The 22,060-nt window shown below is 30.8% G+C and overlaps 2 protein-coding genes across 2 annotated transcripts; both read left to right on the top strand.

The window, feature by feature from the left end:
- The first annotated feature begins 16,775 nt into the window (after window positions 1-16,775).
- LOC132252697 (receptor-like protein 7) lies at window positions 16,776-18,061 on the top strand. Its single transcript, XM_059733726.1, has 2 exons — window positions 16,776-17,558; window positions 17,654-18,061. The coding sequence occupies exons 1-2, from the start codon at window positions 16,784-16,786 to the stop codon at window positions 17,761-17,763; spliced, it is 885 nt and encodes a 294-aa protein (XP_059589709.1). The 5' UTR covers window positions 16,776-16,783; the 3' UTR covers window positions 17,764-18,061.
- A 90-nt stretch (window positions 18,062-18,151) lies between these two features.
- LOC100854021 (receptor-like protein 6) lies at window positions 18,152-19,912 on the top strand. The gene has a single exon (XM_010663963.3). It carries the CDS (start codon window positions 18,152-18,154, stop codon window positions 19,910-19,912), a length of 1,761 nt encoding a protein of 586 aa, XP_010662265.2.
- The last annotated feature ends 2,148 nt before the right edge of the window (window positions 19,913-22,060 follow it).

The following is a 22,060-nucleotide window of genomic DNA, read 5'->3' as shown; positions in this document are numbered from 1 at the left end:
AAGGAAAAATAATATTTGCCTTGAATAATTTTATTGAATCAGGAGACGAAGATTTATATAAGAGATTTCCTACAATCATGCTAATCTATTCTAGGTATAAAAGGCAACTGAATAAATATACAATTAATACAATATATTTTGCCATATACAATTAATACAATATTGACCTTTCCTTCTTAACATCATCTTCTAAAGTCTTGACTTTTCTTTTCTTCATTGATTTGCATTTACTTCAGATAACTGATAGTCTTTTGTTCTCTGATAGAGGTGTCCACATAAGTAAAAAAATGGGGGAACACGCTTTCTTGTTTTTCATACCGCTTGATGGTTTCCTGGGAAATCGTCCAATGATTTTAAGATGCCTCTTTGTTGGCGATAGATGCTGGGTCCAATGAAGAACCTTCAAAATATTGAATATAAGGTTGTTAGTTCTGTTTAACTTCATAGAAGGTCCTCATAATGGATAGGACCATTGAGAACAACCAACTTGGTAGGGAAGAAGATAACAATAACTGAAAAGATCATCCATTGGATGCTGCTGTCCCCAGCCACTGCTATTCAATGCCGCACCCTTTGAGTAGCTCTTCTTTTGTTTGGAGTATTGTCTACTTACTTTTGCCAACCACAGACAACCTTCTCCTGGAACTCAATTTTGCACGGCTGGCTTCTATCAGTTGCTGCCAACCAACCCGATTCTCTGCGAGTCATCCCTGCCGCTACACCTTCCCGTTCCTCCAACTTGCAGCCTTAATCTTATGCTACTGCAGCCGCTGCAAATTGAGTTTTTGTTGTCTCTTTGGGTTCAGTTTTGAGCTTTTGGGCTCCATTAAGCCTGGATGATAGCTGAGATTTTATTAAGGAAGCCAGAGAGGGGTGATGAAGTTCGTTAAGAGGAATGGAGTTCTATTCTCTTGTGTTTTCTCATACTTGGCTACGGAAAAAAAAACCTTGTGATATAAATGAGCAGGAAAGGGTTAACACATGCATGATTATAAACTGAAAAGTTAAAACTTGTTCGTAGATGTTTTTGAAAACAATTTTTCTTTTTTTCTTTTTATTAAATACTCAATTGTTTCGAGGAAAAGGTTTTCGAAAGTAATTTCTATGTTTTCATCTGTTTTCTATAACATATCTTCTAAGTTTTAATTCATTGACAATTTTTTAATATCAAGTTTTAAATAGATATTAAACTAAAGCAAAACCATTTTAGAATAGGATGAAACCTTGGAAACAAGGGATTTATTAAAGAACAACTTTGGGATGGAGGTAGTCAATTGGTATTAAGGTTTGAAATATCGGTAAATACAGATATATTGGTATTTAGATTTTACGTATATATTAAAAATATCGGAGAAATATTGTTGGATATTTTGATAAAAAATTCGATAAACACGGATATATCGGTACTTAGATTTTACAAATATATCATAAATATTGAAGGATATTTTGATAAAAATATCGATAAGACAAAAATTATTCAAAACTCATGGAAATATTTGGAGAAACTCTAAGATAAAATAAATAAAAATATACATGTTAAAGTCATTTTTTAAGTGTAATTGATATATGTATGATTAAAGAGAAAAACATCAGTAAACAAATTTATGTCCATATTAATAATTTATTATTTATCTAATCAAATTAATTTTAATTTATAAAATACTTGAACTTAATTATTATTTTTATATTTTAGTATTTTTGAATAAATTTATATTTTTAATATTTTAAAATAAAAACATTCAAAATTAAATAAAATTAAAAGGATAAATATTAAAAATATTTAAAGTGAAGTGATAGTGATTTTTTAAAATAGGATTAATGATATAATAATAATATATTTAATATTAAAACTATGATTTATTTAATTCAAATGTATTGAATAATGTTAAATAAATGATGATCCATGAATTTTTAATATTTATAATTTTTATATTTAATTATCATATAAATGATTTTAAAAAATACTTGTTAAGAAAACAAATTGAAAATTGAGCTTGGCCGGCGGGCTGGGCCGCCAAAACAAATTGAAAATTGAGCCTTGGGCAGGCAAGCTAGGCCACAAAAAATGGTGAAAAATAGATGATTTTTTCCGATATATCAACGACTTTTTGAGGTTCTTCATCACTGCCTTCGCGCGTCGCCCCTCGATTTTTTCGTCGATATTTCGCCTTCAAACCGATATATCGTCGGTATTACCGAAATTGTAATTGATACCCAATATTATGTTGAATACCACCGATATTCGATATATCGACGACATTTTGTTGAAAAAAATCAAAATTTTAATCCTTGGTTAGTATCATTTTTTTTTTGTTTTTAAAAATAGAAAATAAAAATTGCATCCAAACTTGATTGCAAACAGTTTTTAAAGACAAAAAATATATAAATAAATGTTGTTTATAAAAATAATTTCTTTTATTTTGTGAAAAGATTTTAATTTTAATTTTATATTAATATTAAATTAAATTCCATTTAAATTTTGTGAAAATTTGAGAAAAAAATTTTATAAATAATATTTAGTAAAATATGAATGGTATTTTTTGTGTTAAGAAATAATCAATAATGATAAAATATGGATATTAATATTTCAATAAGGTACAAATTATATTTTTATCAAAAAAGAACTTGGTTAAAATATTTTATTTAAAATGAATTAAAAAAAAAGCACAATTCACTCCTTTTAACATATGTAAATAAACTAAATTTTTTATTTTATGTACACAATTACTCTCTTAAATGCTAGTACATATTCTTTATCCACTAAACTGGTGGTGATGTTTAACATTACTTTATGAAGAATCTATATTTATTTCAACTAAGTTTTACTTTTCAATGAAGTTTATGTTACATATTATATTACATGTAGGTATAGGTTAAAAAGGTGTTTCAAAGTGTTGATATTTTTTTTTTATTAAAACTATGTTTGGTTCTCGGGAATATCAAATAAAGAAAAAAAATATTAATGAAAATGATTTTTTATATTTGATTTTTCATTGAAAATATAAAAGAAAAGAAAATATAATTAAAATTATTTAAAAATTTATATATTTTAAAAATATTTAGTTTTTATATAAAAAAGAAAATAAGTGCTAAAATGAATTTAAAGTAATATATAAAAATAATTTATTGATTTTAAATCTTTTTTTTTCCTTTATTTATTTTTTCTTTTTTTCTTTTTTTCCTTAGTTTTTTTTTTTCTTTGCATTTTCCCTCTATCTTTTTGGAGAATCAAACATAACCCAAAAGTTGAAGCCTAGAAAATTTACCTCTTATCCAAGTATCACAATTTTTTTTTTTTTTTGTGATTCTATACAATAATCTTAACCCATAAAATGAAGATACATACAAATTTATATTATTAGACTAAACACCCTAAATTTTTTTTACCCTATATGTTTCCCCTTAATAAGATGTACATTTCTATGAGGGAGTTGATTGATGAACAATTCTCTATCTTCTAGTCACTAAAGGAGGAGATAAAACTGACATAGTGGGAGTTGTTTTTGATAATTAATAGCCCACTTAATCACCCATCATGATTAAATTTATTTTAAAATTATAAAATTTTGAAATCAAGTGCTTAAAAACAAGAATTGGGTGCATGTGTTAGAGACATGTCTTGTTTAGCAACTACTTTTAAGAATACTTTGATTCATTATGAAATGATCTATTCTATGTGGTTGCCTATCAATTTCTTCAAATTGTCCTAATATAATAGGGAAAATAGCTAAAATTGCTAAGAAAAATCCTATGAAAAGTATAGAGGTGCTTTGCTTTCCATATTAGAATAGACCAGATATACACCATGGACCAGGACATCAAACCAGAAACTCCAAACAGGTATACCTCTATTTTTGTTTTAGACTTCTAGAGGAATGTGTGACCATTAGATTGGTATTTTGCATGTGTCTTGACCTTTGGCCCCACCTTAGAATTGACAATGCCATTGTATGGAAAAGTGGATACATCATTACATCCATGGAGGAAAATATCGAGATATATCGGTGATATATCGCCGATATATCGTGTATCGAGAGGGGTCGACACGATATTTCATGGAGAAAAATCGAGAGCAGATATTTCCGTAAATATCGCCAAAATATCGGCGATATATCGGTTCGGGGAGATATATCGGAGATTTTTTGAAAAAATCGCCTCTAGTGGCAAAATATCGGTGATATGTCGGCGATATATCGGAGATATATCGCTGATTTTTTGGTGATATTTCCCCTCCTTCATGCAACGTGATCTGATGGCCCAGATCACGCCCGTGTTGATCTAACGGCCTAGATATGATTCTAATGGTAATATGGCGATCCAATGGCCCGATTGCTCCCAGTTTTTTTATCCAACGGCCAAAATTGATTTTCAACGATAAATTAATGTTCCAACGGATATTTTGTCCCAAATTTCTTTTATAAATAACTCAAATTTCATCTATTTCATCCATTTTTACTTTCATTCTTCATTTGCTCTCTCATTACTCCAATTTTTATTAAGGTTGCTCAATTATTTAATCATTTTAAGGTATATTTGTTTTAAATTATAATTAATTTTGTTTGCAATTATAATTAATTCATGTATTTTCAATTAATTAGTATGTTTGCAATATGGATGATTTAATGCTATTTTTACATTCAATTGTAATTAATTTTTATATTTTTATTGAATTAACTTAGGTTAATTTGATTATTTAATTATAAATTGATATGTTTATTTTAGATGATTATCTGTGATTTATTTTCACATTTAGAATTAAATTAAACTAGTTAACTTAGCTAAATTATTTAATTAATTTAATTAACATGCTAAATTATTTAATTAATTTAATTAGCATGAACTAGTATATTTTGAATATGAAATATGTTTATTTAATGAATTTAATGTGTACAAATTATTGATATTTAATGAAATAAAATATTTTATGTGACTTTATAATGAGAATAATGACAAAATTAACATTTCTTATCAATCGACATGATATAATTAGATCTAATATCGCAAATTATATCATATATATATATATATATCAAATTTTTCAATAAAACAACTTTAAAATGTTAATTATACTTCTAATTATATTATTATGAGGTTTTCCTTGCATTTCCATGAGTTTTTAACAATTTTAAGTCTATCGATATTTTTTTTCAGAATATCCGTCGATATATCTCTGATATATCCGATATATTCGTAAAATTGAAGTACCGATATATCCGTAATTACCGATATTTTTATCAAAATAAACATAATAATAAAGTACGCAAACACGTGAAACATCATAGATTAACAATTGGATCGCATAAATGTCTTGACCTTCAAACACGGTACTTCCATCCATTTGCTGCAGTCTTCTGTCGTTTCTCTACACGTTTTCTGCGTGAGCTTGGAAAAAGAGTACGGATGATTCCAAATGAAGACAGGTTCGTTCGTGTGGACCCAGCATTCTAAAACGAAGTGGTGTGAATAGTTGCTTGAAGTTCCTCACCTTACGGAGACTACTTGGACATGTTAGTGGGATTTTTTGTGGTGACCAAGACTTGGCAAGGGGCTTATCCTGGAACCACATATCTATGTATAATTATGCCATACTGGGTAGCTATCGGTGTCTCTGCAGCTTGTGGGTGCCTTTTCACTCTTCCGAATAATCTTTTCCCGATCTCATCACTAATGGAAATTTGGGCCCCACCAGTGCTTCTATCAAGTGACCAATAGAAGAGAGTGCTTGGGTAGTTTATATTTAAGTAGAAATATTGCAATGTAATCAACAATGAACTAAAGATCTTAGTTATATATATATATATATATATATATATATATATATATATATATATATATATATTATTTGTCTTGTCCATTTATTTATGTAAAAGCTGGAATTATAATTAATTGTATGGGTGTGTGTCCTTCAATACTGAAATTAAAGGGGGGCGTTTTTCCCTGGGATTTGGCAGTTGATTCTGAGATTTTGGGCACCATTAAGCCTGGATGATAGCTGAGATTTTATTGAGGAAGTCAGAGAGGTGATGAAGTTCGTTCAGAGGAATGGAGTTCTATTCTCATGTTTTCTCATACTTGGTTAGGGAAAAAAAACCTTGTAATATAATGAGCAGGAAAGGGTTAATACATGCATGGTTATAAACTGAAAAGTTAAAACTTGTTTGTAGATGTTTTTGAAAACAATTTTTCTTTTTTTCTTTTTGTTAAATACTCAATTGTTTTGACGAAAAGGTTTTTGAAAGTAATTTCTATGTTTTCATGATTTGTTTTCTATAACATATCTTCTAAGTTTTAGTTCATTGACAATTTTTTAATATCAAGTTTTAAGTAGATGTTAAACAAAAGCAAAACCATTTTAGAATAGGATGAAACCTTGAAAACAAGGGATTTATTAAAGAACAACTTTGGGATGGAGTTAGTCAAAACTCTTTAAGTTAGTATCAAGGGTTGAAATATAGGTAAATACGGATATATCGGTATCTGGATTTTACAAATATATCGAAAATATCGAAGAAATATCGATTCAAAATATATGGAAATATTTGGAGAAACTCTAAGATAAAATAAATAAAAATATACATGTTCAAGTTATTTTTTAAGTGTAATGATATAGGTATGGTTAAAGAGAAAAATATCGGTAAACAAAGATATGTTGATATTAATAATTTATTATTTATCTGATCAAATTAATTTTAATTTATAAAATACTTGAACTTAATTATTTTTTTATATTTTAGTATTTTTTGAATAAATTTATATTTTTAATATTTTAAAATAAAAACATTCAAAATTAAATAAAATTAAAAGGATAAATATAAAAAATTTAAAAGTGAAGTGATAGTGATTTTTAAAAATAGCATTAATGAGATAATGATAATATATTTAATATTAAAACTATAATTTATTTAATTCAAATGCATTTAATAATGTAAAATGAATTATGATGCATATACGAATTTTTAATATTTATATTTTTTATATTTAATTATCATATAAATGATATTAAAAAATACTTGTTAAGAAAATTATAATAGTGGTTTTTATATATTTATTTATTAAATAAATAAATTTTAAAATAACATAATTAGAATTTATTTATTTATTTTTTAATAATGAGCTTTAACATATTTATTATGTAAAAAAAAAAAAAAAATTCTCAAAAGAGAAGATTATCAGGTGGTAATCAAACTTGAACCCAAGCCTTTTGGCCTGGTTCCAATCTTGGCAGTTTCAAATTGAAATTTAAGCTTTGGGGGCCTGGGCCCAAAACAAATTGAAAATTGAGCTCGGTCGGCGGGCTGGGCCGCAAAAATAAAATGAAAATTGAGCCTTTCGCAGGCAGGATGGGCCACAAAAAAATTGCCGAAAAATAGGTGATATTTTCCGAAATATCAACGAATTTTTTGAGGTTCTTCTCGGTTGCCTTCGTGTGCCATCCCACGCTCGATTTTTTCGCTGATATTACCAAAAAAAATTTCAAAATTCCTACCCATTGATAGTTGATTCCCAATACCGGATACCACCAATATTCGATATATCGATGACATTTCATAAAATAAAAAAAATAAAAAAAATCAAAATTTTAATTCTTGGTTAGTATCATTTTTTTATTTTAAAAAAATAGATATTAAAAAGTGCATCCAAACTTGATTGCAAATAGTTTTTAAAGACAAAAAATAAAAAATAAAAAATAAATGTCGTTTATAAAAATAATTTCTTTTATTTTATGAAAAGATTTTAATTTTAATTTTATATTAATATTAAATTAAATTTCATTTAAATTTTTTGAAAATTTGAGAAAACAAATTTATAAATAATATTTAGTAAAATATGAATAGTATTTTTTGTGTTAAGAAATAATCAATAATGATAAAATATGGATATTAATATTTCAATAAGGTACAAATTATATTTTTATCAAAAAAGAACTTGGTTAAAATATTTTATTTAAAATGAATTAAAAAAATAAGCATAATTCACTCCTTTTAACATATGTAAATAAACTAAAATTTTTATTTTGTGTACACAAATACTCTCTTAAATGCTACTACATATTCTTTGTCCAAAAATTTAATCGTATTTTCTCTTCAACTCTACATGACCAAAGAAAGTATAAACTTTAAACATCTACTAAACTCACAGCAATGTTTAACATTACTTTATGAAGAATCTATGTTCATTTCAACTGAGTTTTACTTTTCAATGGAGTTTATGTTATATATTATATTACATGTAGATATAGGTTAAAAAGGTATTTCAAAGTGTTGATATTTTTTTTATTAAAACTATGTTTGGTTCTAGGAAATACCAAAGAAATAAAGAAAAAAAATGTTAATGAAAATGACTTTTTATATTTGATTTTTCATTGAAAATATAAAAGAAAATAAAATATAATTAAAATTATTTAGAAATTTATATATTTTAAAATTATTTAATTTTTATATAAAAAAAGAAAAATAAGTATTAAAATGAATTTCAAGTAATATATAAAAATTATTTATTGATTTTAAATCTATTTTTTTAATTTTCCTTTATTTCTTTTTTCTTTTTTTCTATTTTTCTTGGTTCTTTTTTTCTTTATATTTTCCCTCAATCTTTTTGGAGAACCAAACATAACCCAAAAGTCGAAGCCTAGAAAATTTACCTCTTATCCAAATATCACGATATTTTTTTTGTGATTCTATACAATAACCTTAACCCATAAAGTGAAGAAACATACAAATTTATATTATTAGACTAAACACCCTAAAACGATGTGGTGTGAAATGTTGCTTGAAGTTCCTTACCTTACGGAGACTGATTGGACATGTTAGTGGGATTTTTTGTGGTGACCAAGACTTGGCAATGGGCTTATCCTGGAACCACATATCTATTTATAATTATGCCATACTGGATATATTTTATGATCAAGCACAATAAAATATAAATAAAAATAGTTAAAAATTTATATATTTTTAACTTATTTAATTTTTTAGATAGAAGAGCAAAAATAAATTAAATGAGTTTTAAAAAGTATATAATTTATTTTTTTATTTTTTTATTTTTTTCTTCATCTTTTTTCTTTCTTTTTTACTTTCTCCCACTATTTTATTTTCTTTGCATTTTCCTTCAAAAATTTCAGGAACCAAACATAGCCTAATAATTATATGAATTCAACATATTTCTTTTATCAACCAGATGATTTTTTTTAAAAATGGAAAAAAAAAAAAAAAGAGGTGGGAGAGAGGGGGGGGGGGAGGGGGTGGTTAGAGAATGCTGAAGTCTTTTCCGTTCTCGTGGGGGGTGGGGGGAGGTTAGAGAATGCTGAAGTCTTTTCCGTTCTCGTGGGGGGGTGGGGGGGTGGTTAGAGAATGCTGAAGTCCATTTGCTGAAGTCTTTTCCGTTATCATGACTCCAGATGGAGACAACTTCATTTGGAGTTTTTCATGCAAGGCCCATCATTCTTGAAAATGAATTTTGGTCGTTAATTCAGCAACTACAAAGAGGTCAAGGACGATCGACCACTATTTTTGTGGTTAACTAGCTTTTTGTGGTCTCATCGCTTGTGGAATTTGGGCTCCACCTGAGCTTCTATCAAGTCACCAATAGAAGAGAGAGGCAGTTCATTAGATTAGTCCACTTAATCACCTAACATGATTAAATTTATTTCAAAACAATTGCTTAAAAAAATAATTGGTGCATGCATTAGAGACATGTCTTAAACTTATTTAGCAGCTAGTTTTAAGAATAATTTGATGTTTTCTAGAGAGAAAAAAAAATTGAAATTCATGTTTGATAACTAAAAAATAAAAACGATTTTCTATTCTTTACAGCATAAAATAGACTATTTTTTTATAAAACATCTTTTACTTGTTTTCAATTGCTTTTTTATTATTTTTTAAAATAATTATACAAATATAAAGAATAATTAAAAAGAAAAAAATTATAGATGAACCTTGGCGGCAACAATCTTACTGGCCATATCCCATCCTCCTTGGGGAACCTAACACAGTTGGAGTCATTCGATCTTTCCCAAAACCAACTCTCAGGAGAGATCCCTTTGCAACTAACAAGGATAACATTCCTTGCATTCTTCAATGTGTCTCATAATCATCTGATAGGGCCTATACCACAAGGAAAACAATTTACAACATTTTCAAATGCTTCCTTTGATGGGAACCCGGGATTGTGTGGAAGTCCTTTGTCAAGGGCATGTGGAAGTTCCGAGGCATCACCACCAACATCTTCATCCTCTAAACAAGGTTCAACTAGTGAATTTGATTGGAAATTTGTATTAATGGGATACGGAAGTGGGCTAGTAATCAGAGTTTCAATTGGGTACTTCTTGAACTCATGGAAACATGAGTGGTTCGTGAAAACCTTTGGAAAGCGGCAAAGAAAATGGACAAGGAAAGAAAGAAGGGGGCACAAAGGCTGAATTTATCCAACCCAAATTTCCTTGAAAGATTTCTTAAACTATGTATATTGCTTGAATTGTTGGACTTCTATCTTCATTTCTTTTTCCTTTTTAGTCATGGTGTTGCTTCAACTTGTGTTTGTGTTGGCGAATGGATGTAAAACTGCTTGGGTTTCTTAATAATATGTAGTGTAGCAATGACTCTTGATTATGGCTTGTATTGAACTGCAAACTGAAGGTGTTATTGTTGTCACTTCTTTTATCATTCCTTCTTACTTTTATCAAGTTGTGTGCTTACATATTAGTAAGTACTATCACTAGCTTGCATGTGTTAGATTCTTCTATCTATTTCACATAGAAAAAGGACAAAAGCAAAATGAAAGTTGCCTTGCACTGGAGTTAATCTATTTAATGGGAAGTTAAGCAGCAGTACAAGTTCCTTGAGGTTTTTTTACTTGCAAATCTTCTTATACTTAGCTGAGTGAAACTATGCTTTGGGCTCCTCTACATCAACCTTAGAACTTGTATGCAAGTCTTTCATTTGAAATAAAGGCAAAAACTTCAATCTTTGAGCACCTAACCACTAAACAGAAAATTCAAGGGAGATATGGAATCTCTTTAAGTATAGGAGCATTCCATTTGTCCCCATAGAAAAGCTTTATTTTAATTTTTTTTCTCTAGTTTTCAAGGTTAATCCTGATGTGTTACCACTACCACCTTTTCAACCTCTGAACAAGGTTCCTTGGTGCATTTGGATGGAAAATGACATTGATGGGATTTGAAAATTTTTGGAATGTGATAACCCAAATGGACAATGAAGGAAAATAGAAATTAAGGCTTTCTTTGGGAATTGTTCTTGAAAATAGTTTTGAAAAATACTGTTATGTAATGCTTTTCAATACAAAAGTTTGTTTAGAAACTTGAAACATTCTTAACCTATTTTTTATGTTTTTTAAAAATAACTTTTATTTATAATACTTTATTTTTAATCACTCTATATTTATATAATTATTTTTAAAAAAATTCAAAAAATAAGTGAAAATAACTAAAAAAATATTTTCTAAAAATAAGCTTTTTTTTTTAAGATTATAAAACTATTTTCTATTTTTTAATTGTCAAATACATTTTCCTTTTTTTTCTTTTTTTTTTTTCTTTTTTTTTTGAAGAACAAAAAATGTTTTAAAAAAATAGGTGTCAAACATGCCTTAAATCATCCAACCACAATTTTCTTGAGAGATTTAAATTCATGTGCTTCTTATAGTTCTATTTCTTCTATTTTTTTTTCTTATTTTGCCACTCTTTGATTTCTCTTTCTTTTTCTTCTTGACACTTGATGTTTTGATGAGTAATGAGATGGTACTAACAAAGCAAGATGCCTGTGGTCTGTAATAAATTGCAAATGCTAGTTTTATCACTTCATTTGCCTTTTCTCTTTCTTATCCAGTGGGGTGCAACAACCAAAAGTCTGGAAAATTTATATACTAGAAGTAATTTGACTACCTTGTATTATTATATTGTTCCATTTATTTTCTCGTAAAGAGGTGAAAATGGACATTGGCCTGGCTTAGAGTTAGGATATTTTATATGTAACTAGTAGCAGTATAATGAGCCACTTGGAATGTAAATGTGCTTGAGTGGTTTATATTTATGCAGTAGTATTAATGCCGATTGTAATTACCCATGAACCGAAGATCTTAGTTTTTTGGCTTTTCATTAAAGGTCTTTTCTATGTCTTAACGTTTGACACTTAGAACTTTGCAATTGAACTTAACCCCTTTTATAACACCTTATGCCCTAAGGCCAGGGGCAATCTTGTGGGATATTACAACTTGATTGCAGACTAATTAAAATAAACAATGTTCTTTCCTATCAAAAAAGCTTCTTGGGTGTGAAAATCTATCCAATTATTTATCCTCGTTGAAAAGGTGAAAGGGAGAGATATCAACACCTACCCATGTTTGGTTTTATCATCAAGCACAATAAAATATAAATAAAATTAGCTAAAAATTTATATATGTTTATCTTATTTAATCTTTAAATAGAAGAGCAAAAATAAATTAAATGAGTTTGAAAAAGTATATAATTTTTTTTTCTTCATTTTTTTCTTTCTTTTTTACTTTCTCTCACTATTTTCTTTTCTTTGCATTTTCCTTCAAAAATTTTAGGAACCAAACATAACCTAAATTTTTTTGAAACAGTGGAAGCCTAGAAAATTTAACTCACCATAATCACAAGATTTTGTGTTATCCAAGTATCACAATTCTTTGTGAGTGTATACAATAACCTTATCCCATACAATGATGAAAACACACAAATTTATAAGAGACCTAAAAAAATTTTTACCTTGTATCTTTTCTCTTAATAAGATGCATATTTCTATAAAGATGTTGGTTGATGCACAACTCTATCTTTTAGTCACTAAGAGAGAGATAAAACTCCCGAAGTAAGATTTACATCCAATAATTAATAGATCACTTAAATCACCTATTATATATAAATTTATTTCAAAATTACAAAATTTTAAAATGAAGTGGTTAAAAATAAGAATTGGGTGCATGTGTTAGAGATGCACATGTCTTAGACCCTATTTAGCAACTGCTATTGAAAACAATTTTATGTTCTTTAGAATTAAAGAAAAAAAGAAAACATATTTGACAAAAAAAAAAAAAAATTTGGTATATTCAAAGTATCTTTTAGTTGTTTTTTTCAAGGTTATTTTAAAAAAATAATTATACAAATATAGAGAATAAGAAAAAAATAAAATATTATAAATAAAAATTATTTTTAAAATATTTTAAATATATAAAAAATAGATAAAACATAATTTTTCAAGTTTTTAAATAGACTTTTGTTCAAGAAAACAATAGTTCTCAAAAATTGCCCTTCAAAAATAATTTTAAAAACATTTCTTACGTGGAGCTTTAACTTGAAGAATTGCAGAACTCTTATCATTATCAATCTCCATATCTCATAACTTTAATTATTTCTTTAATAATCTAACTACTATTCTTGATTCAAGATGAAATTATTAAGAGAACTCCTATGAAAAGTGCGAGGTTGCCTTGCTTTCAATATTAGAATAGACCAGATATACACCATGAACTAGGAAATAGAACCAGAAATTTCAAACTGGTATACCTTCATTTCTGCATTAAAATTCCGATGCTATGTGTAGCCATTAGATTGGCCTTTTGCATGGGTCTTGACCTTTACCAAATTCCTGATTAAAGACAGAAAGAGACACAGCTTCAGTCAAACCAAAAATGAAATTAAGTAAAAATACCCTTACCTCATCATTTTATAAATCCTCTTTCCATGAACTTTAGAATAAGGATATAGTACACACAAATCTTTTGGATATAAAAGTACAAGGGAATTTTTATATGAATTCAACATATTTCTTTTATCAACCAGATGATTTTTTTTTAAAAATGGAAAAAAAAAAAAAAAAGGTGGGGGGCGGGGGGGAGGGGGGGTGGTGGTTAGAGAATGCTGAAGTCTTTTCCGTTCTCGTGGGGGGTGGGGGGTGGTTAGAGAATGCTGAAGTCCATTTGCTGAAGTCTTTTCCTTTCTCGTGGGGGGTGGGGGGTTAGAGAATGCTGAAGCCCATTTGCTGAAGTCTTTTCCGTTCTCGTGGGGGGTGGGGGGGGTTAGAGAATGCTGAAGTCCATTTGCTGAAGTCTTTTCCGTTCTCTTCACGTTATCATGACTCCAGATGGAGACAGCTTCATTTGGAGTTTTTCATGCAAGGCCCAGCATTCTTGAAAATAAATTTTGGTCATTAATTCAGCAACTACTAAGAGGTCAAGGACGATCGACCACTATTTTTGTGGTTAACTAGCTTTTTGTGGTCTCATCGCTTGTGGAATTTGGGCTCCACCAGAGCTTCTATCAAGTCACCAATCGAAGAGAGAGGCAGTTCATTAGATTAAGCCAGTTTATCTCTTATCCAAGTATCACAATTCTTTATGAATCTTTACAATAACCTTAACCCTTAAAGTGATGAAACACACAAATTTATATTAGACTAAAAACCCTAAAATTTATTTTATATGTTTCCCATGAATAAGATGTATACTTCTATAAAGGAGTTGGTTGATGGACAGTTCTATTTTTTAGTCACTAAAGGGGACATAAAACTGACATAGTGTGAGTTATTTCCGATAATTAATAGTCCACTTAATCACCTAACATGATTAAATTTATTTCAAGTACAAAATATTGCTTTAAAAAAGAATTGGGTGCATGCATTAGAGACATGTCTTAAACTTATTTAGCAGCTAGTTTTAAGAATAATTTGATGTTTTCTAGAAAGAGAAAAAAAATTGAAATCCATGTTTGATAACTAAAAAATAAAAACGATTTTCTATTCTTTACGGCATAAAATAGACTATTTTTTATAAAACATCTTTTACTTATTTTCAATTGCTTTTTTATTATTTTTAAAAATAATTATACAAATATAAAGAATAATTAAAAAGAAAAAATCATAGATAAAAGTTATTTTTAAAATATATTTAAAAATATAAAAAATATATTAAGAACATTTTTTCAAGTCTTAGACATACTTTTGTTCTAAAGCACAAAAATTTGCATAAACCATTTTTTAAAATTGTTTTCAAAAACACTTTTCACATGGAGCCTAACATGAATTGTAGTATAGTTATCATTCTATATCTCTATACCTCATAACTTTAATTTGCATCGACATGTCATAATGTTAATTTTATCTTCTTGATTTATTGTGAAATCCTCTATTTCTATTTTATGCGATTGCTTGCCAATTTCTTCAAATTGTCCTAAATATAATAGGAAAAATAGATCAAATTGCTAAGAAAAATCCTATGAGAAGTATAGAGTTGCTTTTCTTTCAATAAAAGAATAGACCATATATACACCATGGACCAGGACATCATACTAGAAACTCCAAACAGATATACTTCCATTTCTGTGTTAGAATTGTTGGGATTGAGCCTTATGGGCCCACCATGGTTGGTGCTTAGCACTTTCGAAGGGAAGGCCAGAGGCCTAGAACCGTGGCCCCTCAATCAGCCCATTGTTTGGGTGGACCTTAAAGGGTTTGGTCCTAGGTTCAATTCATGGGGATGCCTCTTTTATTGAAACAAATAAACAATTAACGGATTGAGGGGCCACGGTACATTTTTGTTGGGATTGAACCTTATGGGCCCACCATGGTTGGCGTATAGTACTTCCGAAGGGAAGGCTAGAGGCCCAGAACTATGACCCCTCAATCCGTCAATTGTTTATTTGTTCCAATAAAGGAAGCGTCCCCAGGAATTGAACCTAGGACCAAACCCTTTAAGGTCCACTTAAATGTCAATCCTGGTACCATTTAGGTAGTTGCCTTAAAAGGTTTGGTCCTAGGTTCAATTCCTAGGGACACCTCCTTTATTGGAACAAATAAACAATTGGCGAATTGAGGGGCCACAGTTCTAAGCCTCTAGCCTTCCCTTCGGAAGTGCTAAGCCTCAACCATGGTGGGCCCATAAGGCTCAATCCCAACAAGAATTCCAGAGGGATGTGTGACCATTAGATTGGTCGTTTGCATGTGTCTTGACCTTTGGCCCTACCTTAGAGCTTGACAATGCCCTTGTGTGGAAAAATGGATACATTATAACATCCCTCATTAACGACACAAAGAGAGAGACTTCATTCAAAAGAAAAGAAAAAAAAAAGGTACGAGCATACACATGAAATACCCTGGATTAACAGTTGGATCAATTATAAGCATAAATGTCTTGACCTTCAAACACGGTACTTCGATCCATTTGCTGCAGTCTTTTGCCGTTCTCTTCACGTTTTCTGCTTGAGCTTAGAAAAAGAGTGGGCATGACTCCAAATGAAGATGGGTTCGTTTGTTTGGACCCAACATTCTAAAACGATGTGGTGTGAAGTGTTGCTTGAAGTTCCTCGGCTTATAGAGACTGCTTGGACATGTTAGTCGGTTTTTTTGTGGTGACCAAGACTTGGCAAGGGGCTTATCCTGGAACCATATATCTATGTATAATTATGCCATACTGGGTAGCCATCAGTGTCTTTGCAGCTTGTGGGTGCCTTTTCACTCTTTCGAATAATCTTTTCCCGGTCTCATCACTCATGGAAATTTGGGCTCCACCGGAGCTTCTATCAAGTCACCAATAGAAGAGAGAGGCAGTTCATCAGCTTAAGTAAACGCAGGTCATTTAATAAATAGAGATTTTGCTTAATGCCACCCCTAAGCCTACGGAGACGACTTGACTTGTGAGTCAGATTTTTAATATTAATAATAGGGACTCATAGAGGGGCAAATTCTGATACGATTTAAAATTTATGGGCAGACAGGTCTACTGGATTGCAGTCAATGCACGTTGCTCATTACTATATAAGACTATGGATCCTGGTTGTGAACCCTCATCACTCCCATTTGCTTTCTTTTTATCCATAGAAAATATGGGCTCAACTTTGTGTCTCTTCATGTTCATGCGTTTTCTCCTTTTACTCTCATCTTTTTATCCAATGGTGGCTAACTCTTCCTCTTTTATGCAGCAGCCACTGTGCCATGATAGTGAGAGCTCTGCCTTGCTTCAGTTCAAGCAAAGCTTTTTGATTAATGGGCAAGCCTCTGGTGATCCTTCTGCTTATCCAAAAGTTGCAATGTGGAAATCCCATGGAGAAGGAGAAGGAAAAGGAGAAGGAAGTGATTGCTGCTCTTGGGATGGTGTTGAGTGTGACAGGGAGACTGGCCATGTGATCGGCCTTCACCTTGCCAGCAGTTGTCTCTATGGTTCTATCAACTCCAGCAGCACCCTCTTCAGTCTTGTTCATCTCCGGAGGCTTGACCTCTCTGATAATGATTTCAATTACTCTGAGATCCCATTTGGTGTTGGTCAGCTTTCAAGGCTTAGAAGTCTCGATCTCTCTTATTCTGTATTCTCTGGCCAAATCCCATCGGAACTCTTAGCACTGTCCAACTTGGTTTTCCTTGATCTCACGGCAAACCCAATGTTGGAGCTTCAAAAGCCTGGCTTGAGAAATCTGGTTCAGAACTTAGCCCACTTGGAGAAACTTTATCTAAGCGAGGTGAACATTTCTTCAACAATACCTCATGAGTTGGCAAATTTATCTTCATTGACAACTCTCTCTCTCAGACAATGTGGATTGCATGGTGAATTCCCAATGAACATTTTTCAGCTACCAAGCCTACAGTTTCTTAGTGTGGGGTACAATCCAGATCTGATTGTTTATTTGCCTGAATTTCAGGAAACCAATCCCTTAAAAGTGTTGGACATCAGCTCATGCAATTTCACTGGGTTGGTCCCATCTCCACTTGGTCACCTTCCCCAGTTATCCTATTTAGACCTTTCAAATAACTATTTTAGTGGCCAAATTCCTTCTTTCATGGCAAATCTTACCCAACTCACTTATTTAGACCTTTCTTTCAATAATTTCAGTGTTGGGACCCTTCCTTGGCTTGGTAAGCAAACAAAACTCACTGCTTTGCATCTCAACCAAATTAATTTAATTGGAGAAATCCCATTCTCTCTTGTAAATATGAGTCAACTAACTAAATTGACTCTTGCAGAAAATCAATTGAGTGGTCAGATCCCATCTTGGCTCATGAATCTCACCCAATTAACTCTATTAGATCTTGGGGATAACAATTTAAAAGGTGGAATCCCAAGTTCATTATTTGAACTTGTAAATCTTCAATTTCTTTCTGTACAAGGAAATTCCTTGAACGGGACAGTGGAACTCCACATGTTATCTAAGCTAAAAAATCTCACTGATTTCCAATTATCAGGCAACAGGTTATCAGTGCTCAGTTACACCAGAACCAATGTTACTCTCCCTAAATTTAAGCTTTTAGGATTGGGTTCATGCAACTTAACTGAGTTTCCTGATTTCCTGCAGAACCAAGATGAATTGGAGTTGCTCTTCCTTTCCAATAATAGAATTCATGGTCCAATTCCAAAGTGGATGTGGAACATAAGCCAAGAAAACCTAGGGATGCTTGACCTTTCTGGAAACCTTTTAACCGGCTTTGACCAACATCCAGTTGTGCTTCCATGGTCCAGGTTAAGGGCTTTAAAACTTGATTATAACATGTTGCAAGGACCACTTCCAATTCCACCACCATCAACCATTGAATATTCAGTCTCTAGAAATAAACTGACTGGAGAAATTTCGCCACTTATTTGCAACATGAGTTCTCTTATGTTACTTGATTTGTCTAATAACAATTTGAGTGGCAGGATTCCCCAATGTCTGGCCAACTTGAGCAAATCTCTGTCCGTACTGGATCTGGGAAGCAACAGCCTTGATGGCCCCATTCCTCAAACATGCACAGTGACAAACAATTTGAGGGTGATTGATTTAGGTGAAAATCAATTCCAAGGCCAAATACCAAGATCATTTGCCAATTGCATGATGCTCGAGCACCTTGTTCTCGGAAACAATCAAATCGATGATATTTTCCCTTTTTGGCTTGGAGCCCTCCCACAGCTACAGGTTCTTATTTTGAGATCCAACAGATTCCATGGTGCAATAGGGAGCTGGCAGTCCAATTTCAGGTTTCCCAAGTTACGCATCATCGACCTCTCTGACAATAAGTTTATAGGTGATTTGCCATCAGAGTATTTCCAAAATTGGGATGCCATGAAACTTACAGATATTGCAAACAACCTTAGGTACATGCAGACACACCCAAAGTTTCAAATCCCAGGGTATAGCTGGATTGACAGTTACATGTACTCAATGAGAATGACAAATAAAGGTATGCAGAGGTTTTATGAGCAGATCCCTGATATTTTCATAGCAATTGATTTCTCAGGCAACAATTTCAAAGGACAAATTCCAACCTCCATTGGGAACCTCAAGGGGCTTCATTTGCTGAACCTTGGCGGCAACAATCTTACTGGCCATATCTCATCCTCCCTGGGGGACCTAACACAGCTGGAGTCATTGGATCTCTCCCAGAACCAACTCTCAGGAGAGATCCCTCTGCAACTAACAAGGATAACATTCCTTGCATTCTTCAATGTGTCTAATAATCATCTGTCAGGGCCTATACCACAAGGAAAACAATTTGCAACATTTTCAAGTGCTTCCTTTGATGGGAACCCGGGATTGTGTGGAAGTCCTTTGTCAAGGGCATGTGGAAGTTCCGAGGCATCACCACCAACATCTTCATCCTCTAAACAAGGTTCAACTAGTGAATTTGATTGGAAATTTGTATTAATGGGATACGGAAGTGGGCTAGTAATCGGAGTTTCAATTGGGTACTGCTTGACCTCATGGAAACATGAGTGGTTCGTGAAAACCTTCGGAAAGCGGCAAAGAAAATGGACAAGGAAAGAAAGAAGGGGGGCACAGAGGCTGAATTTATCCAACCCAAATTTCCTTGAAAGATTTCTTAAACTATGTATACTGCTTGAATTGTTGGACTTCTATCTTCATTTCTTTTTCCTTTATAGTCATGGTGTTGCTTCAACTTGTGTTTGTGTTGGCAAATGGATGTAAAACTGCTTGGGTTTCTTAATGGGAAGTTAAGCAGCAATACAAGTCCCTTGAGATTGTTTTACTTGCAAACCTTCTTATAGTTGGCTAAGTGAAACTATGCTTTGGCTCCTCTACATCAACCTTAAAACTTGTATGTAAGTCTTTCATTTGAAATAAAGGCAAAAACTTCAATCTTTGAGCACCTAATCATAAAACAGAAAATTCAAGGGAGATATGGAATCTCTTTAAGTAAATAAAAACTTGTAGGAAAAGCTTTATTTTATTTCATTTTTCTCTAGTTTTCAAGGCTAATCCTGATGTGTTACCACCACCACCCTTTTCAACCTCTGAACAAGGTTGCCTAGTGCATTTGGATGGAAAATGACATTGATGGGATATGAAAAATTTTGGAATGTGATAACCTAAATGGACAATGAAGGAAATTGAGAGATATAGAAATTAAGGCTTTGTTTGGGAATTGTTCTCGAAAATAGTTTTTAAAAAATGTTGTTATCTAATGTTTTTCAATACAAAAGTTTGTTTAGAAACCTGAAATGTTCTTAATCTATTTTTTATATATATTTTTAAATCTTTTTTAAAAATGATTTTTATTTTTAATACTTTATTTCTAATCACTTTATATTTATATAATTATTTTTTAAAAAAGATTCAAAAATGAGTTAAAATAACTAAAAAAATATTTTCTGAAAAATAAGCTATTTTTTGTTTTTAAGATTATAAAACTATTTTCTATTTTTAAATTGTCAAACGTATTTTCCTTTCTTTTTTTTTGAAGAGCAAAAAATGTGTTAAAAAAAAAGTTGTCAAACATGTTCTAAATCATCTAACCACAGTTTTCTTGAGGGATTTAAATTCATATGCTTTTTATACTGCTCTATTTCTTCCTCTCTTTTTTTTTTCTTATTCTACTGCTGTTTGATTTTTCTCTTTTTCTTCTTGAAACTTTCTGTTTTGTTGTGTAATGAGATGGTACTAACAATGCAAGACACTCGTGGTCTATAATAAACTGCAAATTCTAGTTTTATTGCTTCATTTGCCTTTTTTTTTCTTATCTAGTGGGGTGCAACAACCAGAAGTATGAAAAAATTTATATACCAGAAGTAATTTGACTACCTTGTATTATTATATTGTTCCATTTATTTTGTCGCAAAGAGGTGAAAATGGATGCTGGCCTGACTTAGAGTTAGGATCTTTTATATGTAACTAGTAGCAGTATAATGAGCAACCTCGGATCTATAAGTGCTTGGGTGGTTTATATTTATGTAGTAGTATTAATGCAGATTGTAATTAACCACAAACTGAATATATTAGTTTTTTGGCTCTTCTGCAAAGGTCTTATGCATGTCTTAACGTTTGACACTTAGAACTTTGCAATTGAACTTAACCCCTTGTATAACACCCTATGCCCTGAGGCTAAGGGCAATCTTGTGGGATATTACAGCTTGAAGCTTCTTGGGTGTGATGATCAATCCAATTATCTATCCTTGTCGAAAAGGTGAAAGGGAGATATATCAACACTCACCCCATGTTGGTTTTATCATCAAACACAATAAAATATAAATAAAATTAGTAAAAAATTTATATATTTTTAGCTTATTTAATCTTTAGATAAAAGAGAAAAAATAAATTAAAAGAGTTTGTAAAAGTATATAATTTATTATTTATTTTTTCATCTTTTTTTCTTTCTTTTTTACTTTCTATCATTATTTTCTTTTCTTTGCATTTTCCTTTAAAAATTTCAGGAACCAAACATAGCCTAAATTTTTTAAAACAGTGGAAGCCTAGAAAATTTAACTCACCATAATCATAAGATTGTGTTATCCAAGTATCACAATTCTTTGTGAGTGTATACAATAATCTTACCCATACAGTGATGAAAACACATAAATTTATAAAAGACCTAAAAAAATATTTACCTTGTATCTTTTCTATGAATAAGATGTATATTTCTATAAAGAAGTTGGTTGATGCACAACTCTATCTTTTAGTCACTAAGAGGGAGACAAAACTCCCAAAGTAAGATTTACATCCAATAATTAATAGATCACTTAAATCACCTGTTATATATAAATTTATTTCAAAAATTACAAAATTTTGAAATGAAGTGGTCAAAAATAAGAATTGGGTGCATGTGTTAGAGATGCACAT

The sequence above is a fragment of the Vitis vinifera genome, chromosome 16 (assembly GCF_030704535.1).
Source record: "Vitis vinifera cultivar Pinot Noir 40024 chromosome 16, ASM3070453v1".
NCBI classification, from domain to species: Eukaryota; Viridiplantae; Streptophyta; class Magnoliopsida; order Vitales; family Vitaceae; genus Vitis; species Vitis vinifera.
This window is presented reverse-complemented; position numbering and strand designations above follow the sequence as displayed.

Coding starts and splice junctions, on each gene's coding strand:
- LOC132252697 (XM_059733726.1), top strand. CDS start 16,784: ATGGATCCTGGTTGTGAACCCTCATCACTCCCATTTGCTTTCTTTTTA. Junction 17,559..17,653: donor CAGACAATGTGGATTGCATG/GTGAATTCCCAA, acceptor CCTGAATTTCAG/GAAACCAATCCCTTAAAAGT.
- LOC100854021 (XM_010663963.3), top strand. CDS start 18,152: ATGTTATCTAAGCTAAAAAATCTCACTGATTTCCAATTATCAGGCAAC.